The sequence below is a fragment of the Salvelinus alpinus genome, chromosome 31, assembly GCF_045679555.1.
Source record: "Salvelinus alpinus chromosome 31, SLU_Salpinus.1, whole genome shotgun sequence".
NCBI lineage: Eukaryota > Metazoa > Chordata > Actinopteri > Salmoniformes > Salmonidae > Salvelinus > Salvelinus alpinus.
In genome coordinates, this window is record NC_092116.1 from 11,614,240 (window position 1) to 11,639,250 (window position 25,011).

Here is a 25,011-nt window from a genome sequence, read left to right on the forward strand (position 1 = left end):
ATTCTGTCTCAGTCTCTCTACACATGTAATGTCTGTGGGTGAATTATGAAACAACTACTGTATGCAGATGTGCAAAAAAATGGTGATGTAGATTTGTTTTTGCCATTGCTTGATCTATATCTAAATGTAAGAAGATGTTGCAGATTTAAACTTGAATTGATGCCTATGGTAACACATAGAAATTTAATTATCAATGTTTTCAATATCAAACTTTGTCCTCTGCAATACTTTTTACAGTAGGTAATAAACTGTAGTCAGGTGGTGGTCATTACGTGCATAATATAGCACATAATATAGTGGTAAAAATGATGACCAGCTGGTCATATGGTGGTCAGAAAAAAAGTCACATAACATTATATATTTTTTTCAACTAGTTTGCGACCAGAAAAAGACGTTAAACTAACATATTCTGAACCCCGGTTTTGCCTACTGGGTATTACCTGCTTGATTGACGGTGAAAAGTACCGTGAAACTCCTCCCTTCGCTCGCAGGCAGTTGGAATTGCTTCCTATGCAAACGTGTCTCAGTAGAGTACAGCACAGTACAGACGGTTGCAGTAAATACAGTGCTCCAGAGGCGGGGTTTGACCTCGCAGCTCTGAAAACATCACTAATCCAATATTTCAGGTGCGGAAGCCGACCATTGCTCAAACTGCAACAGAAACACACACGACTCTTAAAACCGGTATACTGCAAGTGAATGGGAGGGCTAGTGACAAAAACTGGAATTCTGATTGAAGAAAGAGTCCGTAACCGTAAAGACGAGTACAGCTAAATTGTTACACGTGCTATTCTTTTAGTTATTTGGTTTAATTTATAACGCGACATCTAAGAATTGTAACCACGCGCAACGACTGCTGGAATTGGGACACTAGGCTACGTCAATTTCCACTCTGGTTTCACTGAAACTCCAGCCGTTCCCAGTTCAAGAATTAACAAAAAATGCATTTGGAAGATCCTGCCGATTAACTACCTTGGATATACCTACTCCTGGAGATATTGGTCATTATTTTAAAAGGTGAGTGTTGGGGTGTTCTTTTGGTTTAGGTTGGGTTGTTCTTCAAACTTTCCCCTGGCCATTTTCCTGCATCAAATGTGTTTTCAAAACAACTGGAAACCCGGAAAAAACGATGTCAAATCATGACGTCAATGGTCTTGAGGTCGGGTTTCCGAGTTCCTAGTTGTTTTGACTGTGGCACAACGCGCATGAGGCGGAAATGTACCTGCATTACAGGTAAACTCTTCTGAAACGTATGATATCGCTGATTAACTTCCGACGTTATTCAAAACAAAAACGTCAACAATATGCATTAGTGCGGTATCGGTAGTGCGTGAAACTGCGCGAAATGAAAGCCTGCATTTTATTTCTATATTGTGAAAGTGCCCGGCTTGACAACAGTATTTCATTATTGCCCTTGGGACATTGTAGCAACATAACATATGAACAAAGACTAGTCTAGCTTGTCACATAGCCGGTTGACACTGACAACAATTCCGCAAATTTACTTAGGTTATTGAAATTGAGCCTCAAACTCAAGTCCCTCATAGGCTATGCGATATTTTGTGAGCCTGGTCAATCGTGTTACGTTTTAAAATCCGCTACAAGTAGGCCAAAATACTGTTGTAATTGAAACAAAATGAAACTAATAAATGTGACAGGTTATTAAAAATAATCATGCAGATCTACGCTTAAGCATTTCCATTAATTTGCACAAGTTGCATCAGACTGTCAGTTCAAGTAGGCCCGCAGTGTTTCCCAACTCCAGTCCGAGTACCCACCAACAGCGCACATTTTTTGTTGTAGCCTAGATAAACTCACCTGATTCAACTGAGGGCTTGATAATTAGTTGAGTCAGGTGTGCTGGTGATGGGTACTCGAGGACTAGAGTTGGGGTAACAGCAACATTGACTCCAGCAACATTGACTAAGTAACCTGTCAAATTCAATAGTTTCATTTTGTTGAAACTATTGCATTTGTTGGGGGCACTCAAGGACTGGATTTGCGAAACACTGTTCTGTATCAACCATTTAATTATAGATTTGTGCCATTATCTGATAGAGAAATGTGCTTGTAATAATCCGGAATGAATTGGAGAAGACTTTCCTACTTCCAAACTGATTTGACTGTACCCAATTAAAGTAACTGTCCAGTGAAAATCTCACTTTTTAAAGTTCATATTATGATAGCTCATACCTAAATAATGTTGTTGACTCGTCCTATACTTGTATGTGACCAAAGCATAAATTGGAGAAAAAAACACTTGCATCTCAAACAGACTTTCAAAAATGGTTGCTATTTCCTCATAGAGTAAGATGTCATACTCCTGAGAAGGAGAAGCGGCCCAAGCAGCGGTCTACTTACATTCATATTTTTAATGACCGGTATACGCCCATACCATTCTGTAGTTTGGTAAACGCTCACACTATTCCAACCCAGAAACCACATAGGTCTTCTTAATGACCATTTTTTTGGAAGGATAACTATTTCACTCATATTATTAATTAATTCTAGGTCATATAGAAATCTGGAAACACAAGACAGTTACTTTAGCATACCTTTTTATATTTGTCATGATGACCAGCACTAGTTTCTCAACACTGCCAATAACAAAGTTGTTTTAACATGATTATATCATGATTCACTTTTACAGAACATTCAGCAAACGTCTGAGTGATAAGCAGACAGTCAATTAGTCATTTTTCCACATAGTGCCGTGCTTTTGAAATACTGTATCTTTTGTATGACCAGTGAGTACAATTTGTACTCAACTCCCGAGTCCCCAGTGAGTTTCAGTGATATGCATTGTTCTACGACACCTTCTTTTCCCCCGAAAGCCTTGCTAGCAAATGAACACCTCATCCTGTCATCAAACATCAGACACCTCAAGAATATTCCCTTGATTGTGTGATTTTTGCCATTATTAGATAGCTATCTTTTTATATTCCTCACAGGCATAAAGCTCATTCAAACCTTGAGTGGTGTGTAAGGTATTACAAACTGAATGAAAATCATCTTATCAGAAACTAATGGTTTAGAATTGAGTATATTAAATTGTACTTAATATACATTGTGGGTTTGTCTGATTGTTTGAATTATTCAGATGTGAGAAAGGGTGGTGTTCACGTTAAGAATTAAACTCAATTGGAAGGTGTTACGATTAGCCTACTTATCTATTGTGGGACAAAAATAAGCCTAGAGGGTGGCAGGGCTGGATTTTCACATTTTACGATGCTCCAATTTCAGTTTAATTGATAGGAAAGATACTTTATTTCAGAACAAGGTAGCAAATGTCTTTCCATCACAATGCATATATTGGAAAGAAGACTTCATTCAGAAATGATGGATTACTCGTTCTCTATTTTACATCACACATACACACTCCTCGATATAACACATCAACATTTGTATTATCCTGCTGTGACATAATTACCTTTATTGCACACCGCTAGATAATGCTGTGCTGTTTTTAGCCCACAATGTATTTTCATCATACCAAACTTTACTGTGGGATATTTTCATTGGAACCAGTAAGGTAGATTAGAAGATAATGGCATGCTGAAAAAACAGCTAATGTTTGTAGCAGCATGGCCCATGTTACATAATGCATTTCCCAGAGTTGTTTCAGAGGACTATGTCAGTTCACTGTTGTTGTCTATGGAAGTTTGGGGGTGTGATATTTGTTATGTTCTTCACTGGGATAGTCAAATCAAGTACCAATCGGACAAGAGAAAGTGCTAACTCTCAATGGAGTGCAGTTCACTAGCTAGTTCCCATAGATAATCAGCACTATTGGAGGTTTGATTGCAGGGTACCTGGCATGGATGATAACTTGTGTCCCATCTGTTGGTCTATGTCAGCAGCTGCATCATCCATTCATTAAAGCCTCACTCTGTAGGATGTAGGACCACCAACTAAACTGAAAATCCATTAACTTTTTCACTGTAGTGCTAAAAAATGCCATTCCATGAGAGCAACATTACTTTTTAAAACATGTTTTGAAGCTATACATATTTTGCTTATAAATGACTGAAATCTTAGACTGTGGCATTTAACAAGGGCTGTTCCAGAGTGCACTTAAACCACCTGACCTCCGCATGCAGCATTTCATTTAGCTGCTGGAACAGAATAAACTCATTAATCTGTTTTAAAAAGGGAAAGAAAGTTTTTGGCCAACGCTGTCGCACTGACATTTATTGGCAAGTCATGGGAAGCAGTGAGACATTTAGGAAGTAGTCTGAACAGTCCAAGGGAGGATGTTATATTTCAATCAGAGCCTTAAAAAAATGCAGGGTCCGGTTTTGGGAACATGTACTTTTGTTCTCTCCCTTTTCCATTGTCGCTGTGACAGAAGGGGGTCGTTCATTGAGTGACTCAGCGAGGTGTGGGTGACCTGTTCAGTTTCACAGGGTTCAAAGTGGCGACCGGGTGCTGGAATGCAGCGAGCTTTTGGCAGGAAGGCCGCTCGAGAGACGTCCGCTTGCATTGTTTCCCTCGTCTCCAGTCCTCAGGGAATTCTGAGTTCTGTTATTTCATGATTTTCAACAGAATATTGTTTTATTTCCCCATAGCTGAGCAAGGTTTCCTAGTAGTCAGCTTTCATTATTACATGGTCTAAAATGTTTGAGGATTTCTTTGTTTCATCAGCAACATCTAGGGATTGTGATATACACAAGCGTTTTCGACCGAAACCAATGGAAGCCAACATTTGTGTATGAAGCAAAATGAGGCAGATGCTGACTGAGTGTGAGGGACAATGTCAATAAATGTCGGTTTTCTCTTCACTTTCTCACCTCGCTGCTTTTTAGCACCACAGTTACGCCTGGTGGCAGCTTTAAATTAATTATTTAGTGAAGTATTGAGTGCACGTTGGAAATGGTCAGCACAGAGAAGGTCAGCTTGACTGACCGGTGTCAAGTTGCTGAGACAAGTCTCTTACTAAGTGCTTTCATGCTAAATGTAGACCTATGTCACTCCATTTGGGAATATCCATCCATCTTTCCATTGATGAAGACAACACAAACAAACCTTGATGACAATGTGCAACTGTCAGCCACACATGGGAGAAATCTCTCTTGTCAACCTTAGAAAAACCGAAGCTATTGTCTGTAGGCTTGGGTGGCTTACCGCATACTGGGGTATTTGGAGAACACCACGCAATGATTTTATTTGAATTTTTTAAATAATATTTTTTTATTTTACTCCCTTTTCTCCCCAATTTCAATCTTGTCTCATCGCTTCAACTCTCCAACGGGCTCAGGAGGCGACGGTTGAGTCACGCGTCCTCCGAAACATGACCCGCCAAAACGCTCTTCTTTACACCCGTCTGCTTAATCTGGAAGCCAGCCACACCAATCAATCAAACAAATTTATTTATAATGCCCTTCTTACATCAGCTGATGTCACAAAGTGCTGTACAGAAATCCAGCCTAAAACCCCAAACAGCAAGCAGTGCAGGTGTAGAAGCAAGGTGGCTAGGCTTTTTCAAGAGCGGCTTTATTACTGCCCATTTTGTGAGTTTGGTACACATCTGGTGGATGCAGAGCTGTTTATTATGTTCAATATAGGAGGGCCAAGCACAGGATGCAGCTCTTTCAGTAGTTTAGTTGGAATAAGGTCCAGTATGCAGCTTGAAGGTTTAGAGGCCATGACTATTTTCATTAATGTGTCTAGAGATATAGTATTAAAAAACTTGAGTGTCTCCCTTGATCCTAGGTCCTGGCAGTGTTGTGCAGACTCAGGACAACTGAGCTTTGGAGGAATACGCAGATTTAAAGAGGAGTCCGTAATTTGCTTTCTAATGATCATGATCTTTTCATCAAAGAATGAATGAATGTATCACTGCTGAAGCGAAAGCCATCCTCTCTTGGGGAATGCTGCTTTTTAGTTAGTTTTGCGACAGTATCAAAAATAAATTTTGGATTGTTCTTATTTTCCTCAACTTGGAAAAGTAGGATGATCGAGCAGCAGTGAGGGCTCTTCGATACGGCACGATACTGTCTTTCCAAGCTAGTCGGAAGACTTCCAGTTTGGTGTAGCGCCATTTCCGTTCCAATTTTCTGGAAGCTTGCTTCAGGGCTCGGGTATTTTCTGTATTCCAGGGAGCTAGTTTCTTATGACAAATGTTTTTAGAAGTGCAACTGCATCTAGGGTATTGCGCAAGGTTAAATTGAGTTCCTCCGTTTGGTGGTTAACTGATTATTGTATTCTGACGTTGTTGGGTAGGTGGAGGGAGTCTGGAAGGGCATCTAGGAATCTTTGGGTTGTCCGAGAATGTATAGCACAGCTTTTGATGATCCTTGGTTGGGGTCTGAGTAGATTATTTGTTGTGATTGCAAACTTATTTAAATGGTGGTCCGATTAGTCCAAGATTATGAGGAAAAACATTTTGATCTACAACATTTATTCCATGGGACAAAACTAGGTCCAGAGTATGACTGTGGCATTGAGTAGGTCCGGAGACATGTTGGACAAAACCCACTGAGTCGATGATGGCTCCGAAAGCCTTTTGGAGTGGGTCTGTGGACTTTTCCATGTGAATATTAAAGTCACCAATAATTTGAATATTATCTGCCATGAATACAAGATCCGATAGGAATTAAAGGAACTCAGTGAGGAACGCTGTATACGGCCCAGGAGGCCTGTAAACAGTAGCTATAAAAAGTGATTGAGTAGGCTGCATAGATTTCATGACTAGAAGCAGTCTTTTTTTTTTGTAAATTGAAATTTGCTATCATAAATGTTAGCAACACCTCCGCATTTGCGGGATGCGTGGGGGATATGGTCACTAGTGTAACCAGGAGGTGAGGCCTCATTTAACACAGTAAATTCATCAGGCTTCAGCTATGTTTCAGTCAGGTCAATCACATCAAGATTATGATCAGTGATTAGTTAATTGACTATAACTGCCTTGGAAGTGAGGGATCTAACATTAAGTAGCCTTTTTTTGAGATGGGAGATATCACAATCTCTTTCAGGAATGGAGGATGTCTTTATTCCAGTGAGATTGCCATGGCGAACACCTCCATGTTTAGTTTTGCCCAACCTAGATCGAGGCACATACACGGTCTCAATGAGGATCGCTGAGCTGACTACACTGACTGTGCTAGTGGCAGACTCCACTAAGATGGCAGGCTGGCTAACCGACTGCTGCCTGGCCTGAACCCTATCTCATTGTGGATCTATGGGAGTTAAGAGGCCTGTCTATGTTTGTAGATAAGATGAGAGCACCCCTCCAGCTAGGATGGAGTCCCTCACTCCTCAGCAGGCCAGGCTTGGTCATGTTTGTGGGTGAGTCCCAGAAAGCGGGCCAATTATCTACAAATTCTATCTTTTGGGAGGGGCAGAAAACAGTTTTCAACCAGCGATTGAGTTGTGACACTGCTGTAGAGCTCATCACTCCCCCTAACTGGGAGGGGGCCAGAGACAATTACTCGATGCCAACACATCTTTCTAGCTGATTTACACGCTGAAGCTATGTTGCGCTTGGTGATCTCTGACTGTTTCAGCCTAACATCGTTGGTACCAACGTGGATAACAATATCCCTATACTCTCTACACTCGCCAGTTTTAGCCTTAGCCAGCACCATCTTCAGATTAGCCTTAACGTCGGTAGCCCTGCCCCCTGGTAAACAGTGTATGATCGCTGGATGATTTGTTTTAAGTCTAATACTGCGGGGTAATGGAGTCACCAATGATTAGGGTTTTCAATTTGTCAGAGCTAATGGTGGGAGCCTTCAGCGTCTCAGACCCCGTAGCGGGAAGATGAGAGACCAGAGAAGGCTCGGCCTCTGACTCCGACCCATTGCTTAATGGGTTTAAAGTTTCTGTCAGCTGAATGAGCGATACCGGTTGAGCATTCCTACAGCATTTCCTTCCAGAAGCCATTAGAAAATTGTCTGGCTGTGGGGACTGTGCGAGGGGATTTATACTACTATCTGTACTTATTGTTGGCACAGACGCTGTTTCATCCTTTCCTACACTTAAATTACCCTTGCCTAACGATTATGTCTGAAGCTGGGCTTGAAGCTGGGCTTGCAGCACGGCAATCCTCGCCATAAGGCGATCGATCTCCTGTATATTATGAGTACAGCGACTACAATTAGAAGGTTTCCTCTGACCAATGTGTTGGAGGAAACACTGTTCACCTGATGACCAAGGTCAGCCTGCAGGCGCCCGGCCCGCCACAAGGAGGCACTAGTGCGATGAGCCAAGGAAAGCCCTCCAGCCAAACACTCCCCTTTACCGGACGACGCGGTGCCAATTGTGCCCCGCTCTTTGGGTTTCCAGATCACGGCCAGTTGTGATACAGCCCGGGATTGAACCAGGGTCTGTAGTGACACCTCTAGCACTGCAATGCCGTGCCTTAGACCGCTGCGCCACTCGGGAGCCCTGTAGCTACTTTGTAAGTAAATACCTGGAGTCAACTTGTGCAATACTTTAGGAGATAAAGAAGATTGCGTTCTGCCTTACACCTGTCACATAATTTGTCATTATGAAGCTTACCAGTAGTTCCCAGTCACGTGGTGTTTGTTTACAAGCACGATGAGAGACCGAAGCCTTGTGAGTCACTCACTGTGGTGCAGCATGCGCACCAGGTGATCTAGTTACAGTATGGAATTCACAACTAAATGTTTGCCGGCTAGATATCGTATAACTATTTAAGTTAACTGTCTAAAATGTGCTAAATGCTCTGCAGTTGTGCATTTGGTTTGCTAATTTAGTAGCTAGTTAGCTATCTCGCTTCATCCAAAATCAAGCTTTGCTTGGTAACAGCAGAGAATCCCCTCCTGGATCAAGAGCCTTGCTGTTTAATATTTGTTTTGCGTGTGCAGCAAACTGTGAGTAGCATTTTTTTAGTTACTTGTATAGTTTAGGTCAGACTGTATAACATTTAGTTAGTATTCTCTGAGATTTTACATGTATTTGTTAGCATTGCTAACCTTCGGATTAGTGGGATTTGAAAACAGCACACCTTGTGTTCAGTGCAGGAATTACCGAATATCCCGTTATGGAAATGTTTTAAATAACCTTTGACAGCTTTCCTTTTTTATTTTTAGTGTTGTTTTTGAATACGTCGTGTTGATCACAAAATCGAAATTGAAAACCGATTGGTCTGACTAGTTTCTTCTCTGCAGCGAGTCTGGTTCTGAGTACCTCCCTGACCATTTCTATAACGCAAACACATTCTAATCGTTCTGATTGGTCCCAGAAACTGATGGGTTGGGCCCGAGGCAGAGCCAGAACATACGTGGGCTGGCCTCTCGAATATGCAAAATGTTTTTTATGCTGTGCGATAAGTACTTTTATTTTGGGTGCACCATGCCACTAAAACATTTGCCAATAAAACACAATGCGTGACAATATTTTTCCACAACACTCTTCTCTTCACTACTCCAACAAGACAGGATGATATATCGTTTACAAATCATAATTTGTTTACAAATCATAATGCTACAAGTCTTTAAATGTAGCTAATTAATCTAGTCACACCCCATGCACGCAACTAACCCCTTTTCGCAAAAACTTTCCCTCAGAACTGTCAGCTAAGTAATGGCATTAGCTAGCAAGCTAACTAGCAAGAACAAAAACTATGAAATGCGGTGGAATTTACGCATTATTTGACAAAAACAAACAAATTATGAAAATTATCAACCACAGCCAGAAGATGATGATGATGATGATGATGCTACCGATCCTCAGACAAAAAGGGGTGGCTTCGCGAATTCAAGTGGCTAAGTAGGGACAAAACTAGCAGCACAATGTTCTGTGAGTACTGTTGAAAGTCTGGAGTAATAGTAGTAGGGAAGGACTTATTTTGCACCTGGGTCGAGCAACCTAAAACACGAGTCTTCACTAACACATAATTTAATCCAAAAGTGCATCGGGGCAGGGGTGGTAGCAACATCACTACGTCTACTAGTTACCAGCCGTAATTGACGGTTTCCACTATAGTTACCATAGCCGTGGCTATATCGTAAAAATGCATGAAGACCAAAATGTGCCTTTTGATCTTAATTTAAGGTTTGGGTTAGGTATAAGGTTAGCAGTGTGGTTACATTTAGGATTAGGTTTAAAATCATATTTTTAAGAAGAGAAATATAAGAAATAGGCAGGGTTTATGACTTTGTGGCTGTGGTCACTGGTGACGATTGTATTTGACAGGCAACAGGTGGCAGCCCAAGCTGGTCAACGGGCAGAGCTAAAGATGAAACGTAACACTGCTTACTGATTTGCCAAAGAGGAGATGGCTTTTACCAAATTCAGATCCATGTTACTCACCATAAAAAAATTGTATGGATTACAGTTTGAAGTGGGAGCTTTAGCAGTAGCTGCCCATACATTCTGCAATAACAACAAATGTAATATCGCTAAAAGACTAAATGAATGCTGGCACTGTTAGTATGATTTTATAGATTTTCATAACAGAGCAATACAGTTGTTGCATTCTATGTCATAAACATACATGACCAGGTGATCATGTTTCTTTGTAATCTGAATTGTATTTATACTTTTAAGCATAATTAAATTAAAATGTCTCTTACAAGCAGTCATCTTTTCTAAATGGAATATTTGTGTATGATTAAACAGGGTAGACCAATAGTTATGTTTCTACAACCACTGAATGAGTTTCACAGGATTTCATAATTGCAAACTATAGCAAAGAAATTAAAGCTTATGTGATATGACAACCAAAGTACACTCTTTAAAACCATTTTGATTTTAAATCATACATGCATACATACATGCATACATACATAACATCATGCATAACTGTTTAGCCACAATGAATTTCAGGTTTGTAATTAAACAAATGGCAAACAGGTGTAGGAGTCGTAAGGACTGTGTAACATAGAGGTACACTGTAATTACTCACTTAGCTACCTACAGTAATCCTATGCATTAGGCAGTCTGACAGCTGTAATACTGAAGCCAATGTACTTTCACAAAGTACAACAAATGTGATCAAAAGTTAAACCGTTCATTGCAGCAATAAAGTATTTATAACGTTTAAAGTATAGATACAGTATATACGACTGTTGTGGTGTAGCCTACTCATATGTTAAGTAATTTCTTTGACACTTTTTTAAGTATTACTTTAGTGCCTTATTGCAAATAAGATGCATGTTTGGGATTTTTTTTAAATTCTGTACAGGCTTCCTTCTTTTCATTCAGGTTAGTATTCTGGAGTAACTACAATGTTGTTGATGCATCCTCAGTTTTCTCCTATCACAGCCGTTAAACTCAAACTTTTTTTAAATCACCATTGGCCTCATGGAGAAATCCCTGAGCGGTTCCCTTCCTCTCTGGCAACTGAGTTCGGAAGGACGCCTGTATCTTTGTAGTGACTGGGTGTATTGATACACCATTCAAAATGTAATGAATAACTTCTCCATGCTCAAAGGAATATTCAATGTCTGTTTTTTTTACCAATAGGTGCCCTTTGCGAGGCATTGGAACACCTCCCCGGTCTTTGTGGTTGAATCTGCGTTTGAAATTCACCGCTCGACTGAGGGACATTACAATTGTCTGTATGTGTGGGGTACAGAGATGAGGTAGTTATTCAAAAATCATGTTAAACACTGTTATTGCACACAGAGTAAGTCCATGCAACTTATTATGTGACTGTTAAGCAGATTTTTACTACTGAACTTATTTGGGCTTGCCATAACAAAGTGGTTGAATACTTATTGACTCAATACATTTCAGCTTTTTATTTTTAAGTAACAAGATTTCTAAAAACATAATTCTAGTTTGACATTATGGGGTATTGTGTATAGATCAGTGACACAAAAAACTAAATGTAATCAAAATGTGGAAAAAGTAAAGGAGTGTGAATACTTTCTGAAGGCACTGTAGCTAGATTCTAGATCAAGGAAATTGATGAGTTATTGTGAGAGAAGATAAACATTTATTTAATTATCCAAGTATCAGTTCATAGTCAGAATGTTGCCTTGTTCCAACATTAATATTATTACATATTTTATATTTTTTATTATTATCTGTTCGTTGAATGCAGTAATGGATAACAGTTTGCAGTTGCATTTTTAAATACAATGGTTATATTTTAATCACGTATATAAATATGTTTGCTGTTGCACTTTTGAATACAATTAATGTTCTGTATTGTATATTACATTTGTTATATTACCTATGTATACTTAAAAAAAGTATATAAACGCAACATGTAAAGTGTTGGTCACATGTTTCATGTGCTGAAATAAAATATCCCAGAAATTCGCACAAATTTGTAAACATTAGTGAGCATTTCTCCTTTGCCAAGATATTCCATCCACCTGACAGGTGTGGCATATTATAAAGCTGATTAAACAGCATGATCATTATACAGGTGCACCTTGTGCTGGTGAAAATAAAAGGCCACTCTAAAATGTGCAGTTTTGTCACACCACGACACAATGCCACAGATGTTTCACGTTTTTAGGGAGCATTGCAATTGGCATGCTGACTGCAGGAATGTCCACCAGAGCTGTTGGCAGATAATTTAATGTTAATTTCTCTAACATAAGCCGCCTTCGACATCGTTTTAAAGAAGTTGGCAGTACGTCCAACCGGTCTCACAACCGCAGACCACGTGTAACCACGCCAGCCCAGGACCTCCACATCTAGCTTCTTCACCTGCGGGATCATATGAGACCAGCCACCCGGACAGCTGATGAAACTGAGGGTTTGCACAACCAAATAATTTCTGCACAAACTGTCAGAAACCATCTCCGAACCTGACTGCAGTTCAGCGTCGTAACCGACTTCAGTGGCCAATTGCTCACCTTCGATGGCCACTGACACGCTGGAGAAGTATGCTTTTCAAGGATGAAATGTGGTTTCAACCATACCGGGCGAGCAGTTTGCTGATGTCAACGTTGTGCCCCATGGTGGGACTATGGTATGGGCTGGCATAAACTAAGGACAACCAATAAAATCACAGTATCGAATCGCAAGACATATCGTGTCGACACCAAGGTCCCTGGCAATTCCCAGCCTTATTCCACACTGAATGTTGTCTCCTTTTGGGAAAGTCATCCATCAAGGTTGAGTCAGAGTCGGCGGGTTGCGGGGAGGGACACACTTTAGCCGTCACACAGGTGTGTAATGTGCCAGCTAGATGGGATGATGTATGGATCTGCATTGAGCAAAGGCACACTGCACCACTGTCCAACATCAAGCGTTCAGTAGAGAAAGTAGGCCAACCAAGGTTTTCAAGCTTTGCCTTTGCGTATCTGTACAATTAGGTAAATGACAACACGTTTTCTTCCGTCGGCCGCTTCTTTAACGGCAGTCTTTTGTTGTGATCATTCGCCTGACACGTTAAATGACGACAGATCGACTATTCGAAGGATCTTGCCATTACCATATAAAAGTTAAACTCCTCTTAATGAGGCCATCCATCAACACATCTCTAAAAGATACAACACCAGATTACTTCAATATCCCACACTGTAGCCCAGGTCACGTTTTGCTGTGTTCAAGTCTAACGGACAGCCTTGTCCTGTCAAAGATGCTGATTTACAAGAGACACTCTAGCTGATTGCTCAAAGGTGCTAGCCTTAGCATTTTCGCTATGTCAAGAAAACATCATGAGTTTGTGCTTGGAATTTGCAAGACACCAGCTAAGCAAGCCTCTCTCTTTACACAGAGAGTCTCATAACTCCTTCCTGTGCTTTGGTCTATTCTCAAAATCCAGACCAGTGAAATGCCTTTGCTTGGCTACTCATCAAAAGTGTAGTTTATCCTTACCAGATTTACAAAACACACCTGGAAAGGGTGGCTTGTCATTTTTGTTTTGTTTTTCTCATTAATAATTCCATACGGTAAAAGTGTCGAGGGCAGCATGGCCACACTTTCAGAAAGGCCTCCTTTTGTTGAGTGTCTGGGATACAAATGACTGAGATGTTGTTGAACAAAGATATGGAAAAGGAACTCAATGAATAGAAATGAAAAGTGATTCATAGGCCCCTTGAAAGGCCTGCCCACTCAGGTGAATGTGCTTTTGAACTGAGATCAGATGATGCCTATGTTTGTGATAAGTTGGTGGATTTCACGTCTGTATATTGACACACTTTCTGTTAGACACAAGGACATGTGTTAATGATGGTGTTAATGAAGGACATGACCATAACGAGTCTCTTTTAAATTAGCAAATTTCTGTTTGTCTGTGCAAGCCTGTGACTTTGCGACATGGAATTCCATCCTCTAGTCTAAACCGATCAAATTCATAATAAACACAGCTTGAGGAAATGTCACCCATGCCTCAGAACTCTAAAGGAAGGGTGTGTCTCTCGGGTTACGCAAGGACCCATGCCATGACATCACTCAGCTCGATTGCAGAAGAGTGGCAAATTGGAGAGCAGGCTTTCTCCAGACAGGACTGAAAGCAGGAAGCCGAGATATTTCAACACAACCGCACTCTACTCACACTCAAATCACCGGGTATTTAAAGCACCAACATCCATTTGTCTGATTAATATAACATTTTACCTTAAAAGCACAGTGGCTATTGACATGTTCTGCGGTTTTACCTTAGCTACCTGTGACCCTGACCCTGTACACTCACTCTGTATTATTCCACCCTCGCATCTCTATCCCAGTTCTCACCTAGCAGGTTCGGTTTGGAATGAAAGACCATGCCTGTCTCCCTGGTGTGAAAGTATTCAGCCAATCCAGGTCACAACAATGTCTGTCACTCATCAAATCAAATGTATTTATATAGCCCTTCGTACATCAGCTGATATCTCAAAGTGCTGTACAGAAACCCAGCCTAAAACCCCAAACAGCAAGCGATGCAGGTGTAGAAGCACGCGTTGCGTTGCATTGTCATGTCCTTAAGGAATGCTGTCACCTGCCCTGATCACATGTGCCATATAGTAATTAACATTGACCGTAGGTCACACAGAAATGTTAATTGGTTTATTTTCGAAACCAATGAGAATGTAATGACTGCCAGACTGTAATGACTAAGAAAATTAGATGACACTGGTAATAACGTGATGATTGTTAATGGTGATAAATCAGTGGCTGCACGTGATAGTGTTGTTTGAAGGCACCGCTGAGCACAGGACTGTTTTCAATGTTGAACGAGGGTAGCATAGAGAGAGACCTTTGTCATTCTGTAAGGTTGTTGAGACACACGTATATTGGTTCCATATTGTGCTCTAGTTGCAGTCTGTCATACCAGTGCCAATTTACATCAGACTTTGAGATACTAGAAGATAAGAGAGGTTGGCGGATTGGCAGATTGAGTACAGTAATGTATTATCTGTGCTGTGATAAGGTAAGCATACATTAGTCATCTTTACTGTTGTTGCCGTGGATGTACTTCTTATGGAAGGGGAGTATGTCTTATGCACTGAACTGAAACCTTAATTAATTAATTTTGTCAGAGTTGGTAGTTGACCTCTAAACATGTGGTCACGATGACATGGACTTATTTTACAAGCACTTGACTGTGTGCCATTTTCTTTATAGGGATTATTTTGTTCATGGTCATTATCTATGGATGCATACTGGCTTGACTTGAAGGGCCAACAATATGGAAGAGATTCAGTTAATTTATATTGAGGTTTATGCTATACGTAAGATTCCAGGGAATCACTTTCTCTAATGGTGGAAATCAAGGATTTATCTTGGTCTTGAGTATTGTTTCAGGGCCGAATGTGTGATTGAATTGTGATGCCGGCCTCCTTGATTTGACCTGGAGGGATGGATACATCAGGGTAATGTTTGTGAGAATGCGGCATTAAAAATGAAGACAATTTATCGTGGCCCCTTACAGCTGACTTGATCAATCATTCCCCGGGCGTATTGGACATGGTGAGTAATAATTTTGTTTTTGCAAGTCACTTCCTTAAATGGATGGGCACATTTGGTCAAATGTGCATTGAGAACATAGGATCCAAATGGATGGATGATGTGATATATCGGTGTCTGCAGGAAGCTTTCGTTCCGGTATAGACAGACATGACAAACATGCATGGTTGAATGGAGTCACTCTAGAAGGTTAAGTAGAGTACAGTTTTCCACTTGCCCCTACAGCGTTGCATCTAATCACAAAGACACGAGCTCTTTAGCAACGCCAGGCTTAAGTGATTCCTTTGGAATGCTGTTGCTATGGAGGGTAGTTGCAAATGAGAGCCACAGGGCCTAAGCCTGTTGTTTTCTGTGGAGAGACTTTTTTAAAGAATTTAGTCAGAAACTATTGTGAATGAATGGTCAAATTCTGGTTCCACCATAAACATACTCTACTGTAGTTGTGTGGTCACATTTCAGGACATGTTGAAAATAGTTTGAATACCAGAGAAGACATATTGCTCGACTGGTTTTGGATGACACTTTGTGCCGTCCCACAGTCTGCTCTGCTACATTCTCAAGAGTTTAAGCTCGAGCTGAAAAAGCTGTGAAAACAACCAAATTATAAACTGAAGGAGATAATATTTTGAAAAACAAAATCTTCAAACCTTCGCTATCTCCTAGTCAAGAAAACAGAATGGTTCCCAACTTCCTAGCTATAACAATTTCAGTTCTGCATACAATCATCATCTTCTCATATAGAGAGGTCTCCAGTCTTACAACTTTACCCCTTTATTATAGATAATGCTATTGGAGCAGATGCACATTCATCATACTGTATGTGGAAAGGTTCACCACCAGAGGGAACCAAGTCTCAGTGTACATTTCACTCTATTGATTATTGACAGTGAATAGACACTGTGTACAATTATGAACAGCTTGAAAAACCCAGCACTTAAATAGTTTGTCTTGCCCATTCACCCTCAGAATGGCACACATACACAATCCATGTTTCAATTTTCTCAAGGCTTAGAAAATCCTTCTGTAACCTGTCTTATCTCCTTCATCTACACTGATTTGGAGTGGATTTAACAGGTGGCATCCAATAAGGGTTCAGAGCTTTCACCTGGTTAAAATATGTCCTGGAAAAAGCAGGTGTTCCTAATGTTTTGTACACTCCCGAACTCTGTACTGCCACCCCTTTCAATTAGGACCTAGACAACCAGGTGAGGGGAGATAAGACCTAGACAACCAGGTGAGGGGAGATAAGACCTAGACAACCAGGTGAGGGGTGATAAGACCTAGACAACCAGGTGAGGGGAGATAAGACCTAGACAACCAGGTGAGGGGAGATAAGACCTAGACACTCGGCCTTCCGTGGAATGAGTTTGACATGTGCTCTAGAGAGATTGTAAAAACAGGATATATTCAATACCTGAGATGTATTGCAATGCATACATCATGCAGAAATTGACTGGGACCAGAAATTGGGCAATCCCCCCCCCCTCAAGGCACCAACTCTAGCCCAAACTTTTTTTCTTTAAGGTCCTCAGTATTGGCCAAATATTTACAATTCTTGCAAAAAAAAATGTACAATTTAGATGGGCTGGTTCTTGCCCGGTGGGCCGATCTGGCATTTGCCAGAACTGCCCTGTAGCCAGTCAGTATCTGACTGCATGACTTGATATGTCAACCAGGCACAGTACATTACTCATGGAGTGGATCTATTTGTTGATTGTCAAGTTATGGGTTGCACTTCAATGTTCTAAATTGGAGCTTTTGAGCTAGGGAATAAAATATTTGCATCATCATGTACTCAGAGGTGCCTAACTTAAAGCAGAAGTCTGAATTGGATGTGAGTTGACAGTGGAAACTGCTGCTCAGTGTCAAATTCTACCATGTATAGCTTCTAGATAAGTGGGATGCTCACAGGAAATTATCTGATAACTTCGCCTAACCACATTCTTTGCAGTATGGTAGCACTAATATGAATAGTAATACAGAAGGGTTCCCCCATTTTATTATGTGCAAAAGACTAGGCATAGAGTCCTTTGTTCCTCAGCCAACATTTTTAGAAGATACAAACAGACTGACATGAACAACAAAGAAACACTTGGTTTATGAAGCTCATAAACTAACTCTTTACCATACGTATGCACATTCAATTCACTAAAACAACCCTACACCAGCATGTCCAAAGGAACACATGACACATTGCAGACAACACTGTCAGCATTCTGGGAAAAATCTCTGTTCTCTCTGTCGTGGATCAATTGTTGCGTCCGAAGTTCACTGTGTCGGTATGACCTGGAGCATTAGGGCTGCGCTGGTTCCAGGAATCTCAAATGTTTAACAACACACTGGTGTCCTGGTTATGTTTTCGAGTGGCTATTGCAAGCAGCAGGTCAGGCCGGGCCGGGTCGGGTCATGCATTGTCTGCCATGTTAGCCTAATGCTAAGTCCGCTCAGGCTAACACTCATCAGTTGATAGGCTATGAGAACTACTACATGACTGAAAGACTGGCCGTTGGACCTGAAGGAAGGCGTGCTGCAAGTAGATCATTCGCACTACATTGTTCACTGGGCTGATGATATTACTGTGTAACTTGGCATAGCTCCCTTTCTTGTTTAGCCTTCAACTCGGTAGCTGGGGCACGACTATTATAAGTGACAAGATGACGAACGGCTTTGACTTTAAATCACGTAATATGCACAGTCGGCTGTAATGTCTTAGTTTGGTGGACTTTCGAATTTGTGACCTGATTTTTCTAAGACCTAAACAATGTGATATTTGGCAATCTGTAAATGATCAATAATTACTTTGTTTCCCATTCTCCATTAAATGTGTTTAGAAAGAGGGGATAGATTAAATGTATATAATCTTTCAAATGTTTTATTTAGAAACATTGGGTACAGAGGACAGTCATAAAAGTTAATGGATAAACTTTGTTGATATATATTGTAAAGAGGGTGGGGTCAACTACTGACCTTGAAATAGGTGAAGCCTGCTGTTTTACTATTGCCCGAAAAAATAATTTACTAAGTGGGAAGATCCAAGCATCAATCCTTGTCCTGACGAAATGTTTTTCCATTTACGATACGTAGAATGTTAATCCTGGATGTTCGTTTGTTTTCAGTGAAATTTATTATGTTGTGGTGTCAAGTCTTTTTCACTCTTTCTTTTACAGATCAGACCCCATTGACATACAATGGCAAGCGCTGCCTGGATAGATCTTCGCTATGGATGAAGCTTGGAAAGGCCGATCAATTCCAATTGACTGCCCTATAACGTCCTGGCAATGTGGAGAGCCCCCAGAGGCACTGAATCCCCAGTGCAGAATGATCCAGGCTGGAGAATGCCTAACACCCCTACTTCAGGAGTTAAACAGTTACGCATAAGAACAATCGGACGAGCGATCTGTGACGAAATAATTTGTCTGGATTCCAGACTTCCTAGCTAGGGACTTTCTAAAACATTTCTCCTGGTTTCTGTGACATTTAAGACCTTTCAAAGTTTTGGACAAGGTAAAATCACCTTCCTCTCAAGCTGCGGAGAGGTGGGAGTAGTCGCCCATGTGTAGCAGGACAGTAACTGCTGCTAGCGGAATAACGTAGCCTCAGACTGTCTGGGGTTCCTCTCGACGGGACGAGGGATCCCACCGCTACCACCAAGCCCCAGTCTGCCTCACCGAGTGACTCCACTCACGTCAAAAGGCAGGCCCTCTATCCAATGGCATGGGTCAAGTTCTTCAGGAAGCCGGGGGGCAATCTCGCCAAGTCCTACCAGCCTGGGAGCATGCTGTCTCTAGCCCCCACCAAAGGCCTGCTGAACGAGCCGGGGCAGAACAGCTGCTTTCTCAACAGTGCGGTGCAGGTGAGTCATATCTAAACAATGAATAGTAAATGATTACTGCATGCTTTCAGATAATTGCAATAAATGCTTTGTTTTTCAATGACTATATATCCAGAACAATAGGATGGAAGTAGAGACACTGTTAATATCTGATAAGGCACATGTGTATTAATGCAAATTGCAACAATGCCCAATCCCTTGATTTGAAATACCTGGTAAACCAATACAAAACATGATCTCATTTCCAGGAGGCTACATTCCTCATGTTAGCTTTGCTTATTCATAATAAAGGACTAGACAGCATCTCCCTCCAGACAAAAAATATTTACCACCACCAACATTACTTTACAACCTCAAAGCCAATAGCTTAGTCACTCTCTAAATGCTTCAGTACTTCCCGGCAAGTTACTGGAAGGTTGTTTTTGCCTCGTGGGAAGGCATTTGGCGGACTCTTCCAGGCCGTGACTCAGAGGGCGAGACATGGCTGAGCTGGATGAAGACGTCCGCCACCCAGGGCTTTGTTTCCAAGGAACAGAACCCCCCCTCTTTCTTTCCTCTCCCTTTCTCCTCTGTTTAAAAAAAATCCCTTTTATTTAACTAGGCAAGTCAGTTAAGAACAAATTCTTATTTTCAATGATGGCCTAGAAACAGTGGGTTAACTGCCTTGTTCAGGAGCAGAACGACAGATTTTTACCTTGTCAGCTCATGGATTCGATCTTGAAACCTTTCGGTTACTAGTCCAACGCTCTAACCACTAGGCTACCTGCCGCCCCAGGCCATGTTGTCCTCATGGCCTGACACAACCACCCAGCCCCTCTAAGCACCATCTACCAAGGAAGGACATCACTGGCCTTAAATCCACAGTCGACAATGTTTGAGGTCAGGTCGCAACGTGAAGTTATTATTGTTCAAATTATTAACCAGCCCTCAAATCTCCCCTTTATAACTGAAAGTGTTTTCTAAAATAAATCATATTAAAACCTGTCTTTCATCAAAGGAAAGATTAGCTGGGAAAGTTGGGGTCATAATGTAAGTTCGGTGTGGAATATGAGGATCTTCATGAACATGACAATACTTTCACAATAATATGTTTTCTTCAATCCCCTGTTCAGGTACTGTGGCATCTGGACATCTTCAGACGCAGTCTGAGGCAGCTTCCTGGACACTTCTGTCTCGGAGACTCATGTATCTTCTGTGCGTTGAAGGTATGCGCCCTTCATCAAGTCTTAGTTGTTGCAAGCAATCCCAAATGTAAAAAAAAAGAAGATATTTGTAGGGCTTTATCGGTGCTGATACATTACCGCTAGTTTGATAGCATTACCAATAATTTGATTTGGCATTTTGTTGATAACACACATTCAGACTGGGGATATTGAGCTTTGAGGGAGTAGTTAGTTGTCCCTTGAGAACTGCTATAAATAATTATTTGTAAATGTTTTCATTTGCAGAATTTAATGAATGAACTTCTTTCGATTAAGGCAGCCCCCCGCACCTCTCTGATTCAGAGGGGTTGGGTTAAATGTGGAAGACACATTTCAGCTGAAGACATTCAGTTGTACAACTGACTAGGTATCCCCCTTTCCTGTTCCGCAGGGCATCTTCTCCCAGTTCCAGCATAGTCGGGAGCGCGCCCTGCCCTCAGACAACCTGCGTCACGCCCTGGCCGAGACTTTTAAGGATGAGCACCGCTTTCAGCTGGGCTTCATGGACGATGCTGCCGAGTGCTTCGTAAGTTCCTTTGGTGACTGACCAGACTTTCTGGCAGATCCCTGGTATCCAGGGGGCCTTTGAGCAGAGGCGAATAGAGTGGGATGTGTGTGTATGTTTGTTTGTGTGAGTGTTGGGGACACTTGAGGGAGGGGGGGTTGCGTTGTAACAAACATTTAAGCGAGGTCATCGTCTGAAAGAGGTATGTCCCTTCTCCCATCAATCCCCTTGACACAGCCTCTAATATATCATGGTGGTGGGTTACGTAAGCCGAAACACGATCTTTGGGCCTTAACTGTTTCCTCACTGTATTATGCAACACCACTGAGTGGTTTAAAGTGGTCTTTGAGCTCTCTGACTGAGTCATTTTGACCATAGCTATTCAGTACACTTGTGTTTAGTTTGCTAACTTCCAAACATTTATCCTACTGTAATAACAGTGGTGGACAAATTACCCAATTGTCATACTTGAGTAAAAGTAAAGATACCTTAATAGAAAATGACTCAAGTAAATGTAAAAGTCACCCAGTAAAATACTACTTGAGTAAAAGTATAAAATTATTTTTACAATTATTTTAAATATACTTAAGTATCAAAAGTAAATGTAATTGCTAAAATATACTTAAATATCAAAAGTATAAATCTTTTCAAATTCCTTTATATATTTAGCAAACCAGACGGCATCATTATTTTATTTATAATTTTTTTAGGATACCTGGGGCATACAACAAAACTCAGACCTCATTTACAAATGAAGCCCCCGTGTTTAGTGAGTCAGGCAGATCAGAGGCAGTAGGGAGGACCAGGGATGTTCTCTAGATAAGTGTGTGAATCGAACCATTTTCCTGTCCTGCTAAGCATTCAAAATGGAGTACTTTTGGGTGTCAGGGAAAATGTATGGAGTAAAAAGTACATCATTTTCTTCAGGATTGTAGTGAAGTAAAAGTTGTCAAAAATATAAATAGTAAAGTACAGATACCCAAAAAACAACTTAAGTAGTACTTAAAATACTTTAAACTTAAGGACTTTACACCACTATGTAATAGTACTGCTTTGTTACCCTGTTCTTTTTAACACTTATTCTAGACCCAACAGAGAAAAGGGCATTACCATCTGAGAGCACGATGTTCAGATGCTTCAACACCAACTAAGAAAGATCCAGGAATTTTACTGTACATTACATCTAGTTTTAGACTTCATCGAAAGCTAATGAATTAGTTCCTCTTTAGCCCTTTAGCTATAGGGCTTAGGTGAGGCTACACTACAGTACATTATGTTCTCTGTCTGCCTGCGTCAGGTTTGTCACTGTAGCGTAATTGCTCTAAACCGAGTCAGCACAGACATATAATCATTTCCTGTTTAGCGCAGCAGGTCTTGAGTGGGGAGGACATTAACTCAGGAGAGCTCATTATACAGTGGAGGATAAACAGCAGAGAAAATGAAGTCTCTTTCTCTCAAGAACAGGAGGTGATGAGAAAACGAGCGGCCAGCCAAACCGATAAACCAATATGCCCACTCTCCGAGCTTCCCGGCAACACAGGGAACCAGTCACACGAGCCGTTTAGTCAAATTTACCTCAGATTCCCTACCCAAGTCTGTTATGAATAAGCAATGATTTTCAAAGAACCACGATCCAATGAAATCCAAAGTGGTGGTTGAAAGTTCAGGTGCCAAACAAAACAAAAAACTCGATGTTTGAATTCTTGTTCTGTAAACAATGCCCCTTTTTCAGTGGCAACAGTGCTGTTTCAATTACATAGCTAGAATAAAAATGTTCGAACACCTGAGGTGACGTGATATCAGGTAGAATGGTTAAAGGAGCTTCTGCATACTGTGTACAACATCTTTTTTAATTTTTTTAATTTTTATGTGCAGTTTGTTCAGATAGTCCTTTGTCAGGCATGCCATCTTAACCATTCTAACAGTGTAACAACTGACTTCATTCTGTGTTTATTTCTCCGTGGGCGTGAAGTTGCATGATCGTTTTGCTGTGTGTATGTTAAGACTTGGCAAGGTTCTACGGGGACTCTCTCTTTATGGAGATTTTCCCATGGGAATCTTGGGTTTACATGCGTAAAGTAAAGACCGAGTCAAGGCTCTGTAATGAATGCTTTAGCAGTACGACTTGGATTTATTTATTAGCAGAATTAGCCAGTGTCCGAATAAATGGCTGTGTGGTTATGGAGGTCTTAAAGCAGCCTGAATGTTTCATAAACCTAGGGGGATTCCATAGCAACAGGAGCGAGTTTCAAGTGCTTGCATACAGTTCCTTAACTACAGTAGTGAGGCACAGCATAACTCCCTAGCTGTTAAATGTCACTAAACAATACAGGCTCATACCGATGTATCAGGGGGGAAAGTATTTCTTCTCTGTACTGGTACATTGGGGAGAGAAGCTGATAGCTGAGGGTAAGTTGAGGGTAATACATGCTGGGGATAAAGAATAAGCTGGTGATTCGTAATATTGTAATCGAGGGGGATGATTACTAGTTTCAATTTGGAAATTAGAATGTTCCCATGGATAAGATCGAGCAAACTTTGCTAATGGAATATATTGTGATTTGTTGACAACTATTGTCTCAATCTCTCGTGGAAAGATCTATGTAAACCTAACTGGTACTGTCACCATCCTATGGCAGTGGTTCTCCCATTTTTGTTTTTGCCTTAGCACTACGCAGCTGATTCAAATGATCAACTCATCATCAAGCTTTGATTATTTGAATCGGGTGTGTAGTGCTCAGGCAAAAAGCCAAAATTAGCACCCCCTTGGGCCCACTGGGCCAGAATTGAGAACCACTGTCCTATGGGATACGTAAGATAACAAGCAGCATTTGTTCCGGATCTTGGGTTTTTGTTTTTATTTAGATGTATAAGGATTGGGCGAGGGCGGTGCTAAAACTGGTGTGCCCACACGAATGATAAACACAAGTGAAAGTATCGTAAGGGGTAGCTTCAGCTAAGAGTTTCCTTTTTCGAGGGTGGGGGACTTCGCAAACCAGAAATGTTCATTTCTAACACGCTTAGCCCCATAACCTAATCAAGCATCTGACCAAATTACGCAATATTTTAGTTCTGAGTTAACCGAGATTACTATTCCCTATACACGGAGTATACAGAACATTAAGAACATAGACTGACCAGGTTGAAGCTATGATCCCTTATTAATGTCACTTGTTATATCCACTTCAATCAGTGTAGATGAAGAGCAGGAGACAGGTTAAAGGAGACAGGTTAAAGAAGGATTTTTAAGCCTTGAGACAATTGAGACATGGATTGTGTATGTGTGCCATTCAGAGGATGATTAGGCAAGATAAATAATTTAAGTGCCTTTGAACAAGGTATGGTTCTAGGTACCAGGCGTACCAGTTTGTTTCAATAACTACAACGCTGCTGGGTTATTCGCGCTCAACTATTTCCACCACCAAAAGGACATTCAGCCAACTTGACACAACTGTGGGACACAACTGTGGGACACAACTGTGGGCATTGGAGTCAACATGGACCAGCATCCCTGTTGAATGCTTTCAACTTAGAATCCATGCCCTGACTAATTGAGGCTGTTCTGAGTGCAGAAGGGAGGAGGTGCAACTCAGTACTAGGTAGGTGTTCCTAATGTTTGTTATACTCAGTGTGTGTATTCTCATTTCTTATCG

General features: G+C 41.0%; 1 protein-coding gene across 3 annotated transcripts in view; it reads left to right on the plus strand.

Moving 5' to 3' along the window:
* Positions 1–454: 454 nt before the first annotated feature.
* Positions 455–25,011, plus strand: part of LOC139561080 (inactive ubiquitin carboxyl-terminal hydrolase 53-like) — a 64,410-nt gene continuing 39,853 nt past the window's right edge. Inside the window, exons 1-4 of one of the 3 annotated variants that reach the window (XM_071377921.1) lie at positions 455–1,017; positions 18,987–19,672; positions 20,764–20,856; positions 21,245–21,379. In XM_071377921.1, the coding sequence (XP_071234022.1) occupies positions 19,529–19,672; positions 20,764–20,856; positions 21,245–21,379 (372 nt within the window). In that variant the 5' untranslated portion in view covers positions 455–1,017; positions 18,987–19,528. Of the gene's footprint in view, positions 1,018–18,149; positions 18,353–18,384; positions 19,673–20,763; positions 20,857–21,244; positions 21,380–25,011 lie in introns of those variants that run through there. The other 2 variants (XM_071377924.1, XM_071377922.1) reach the window with 2 other exon arrangements.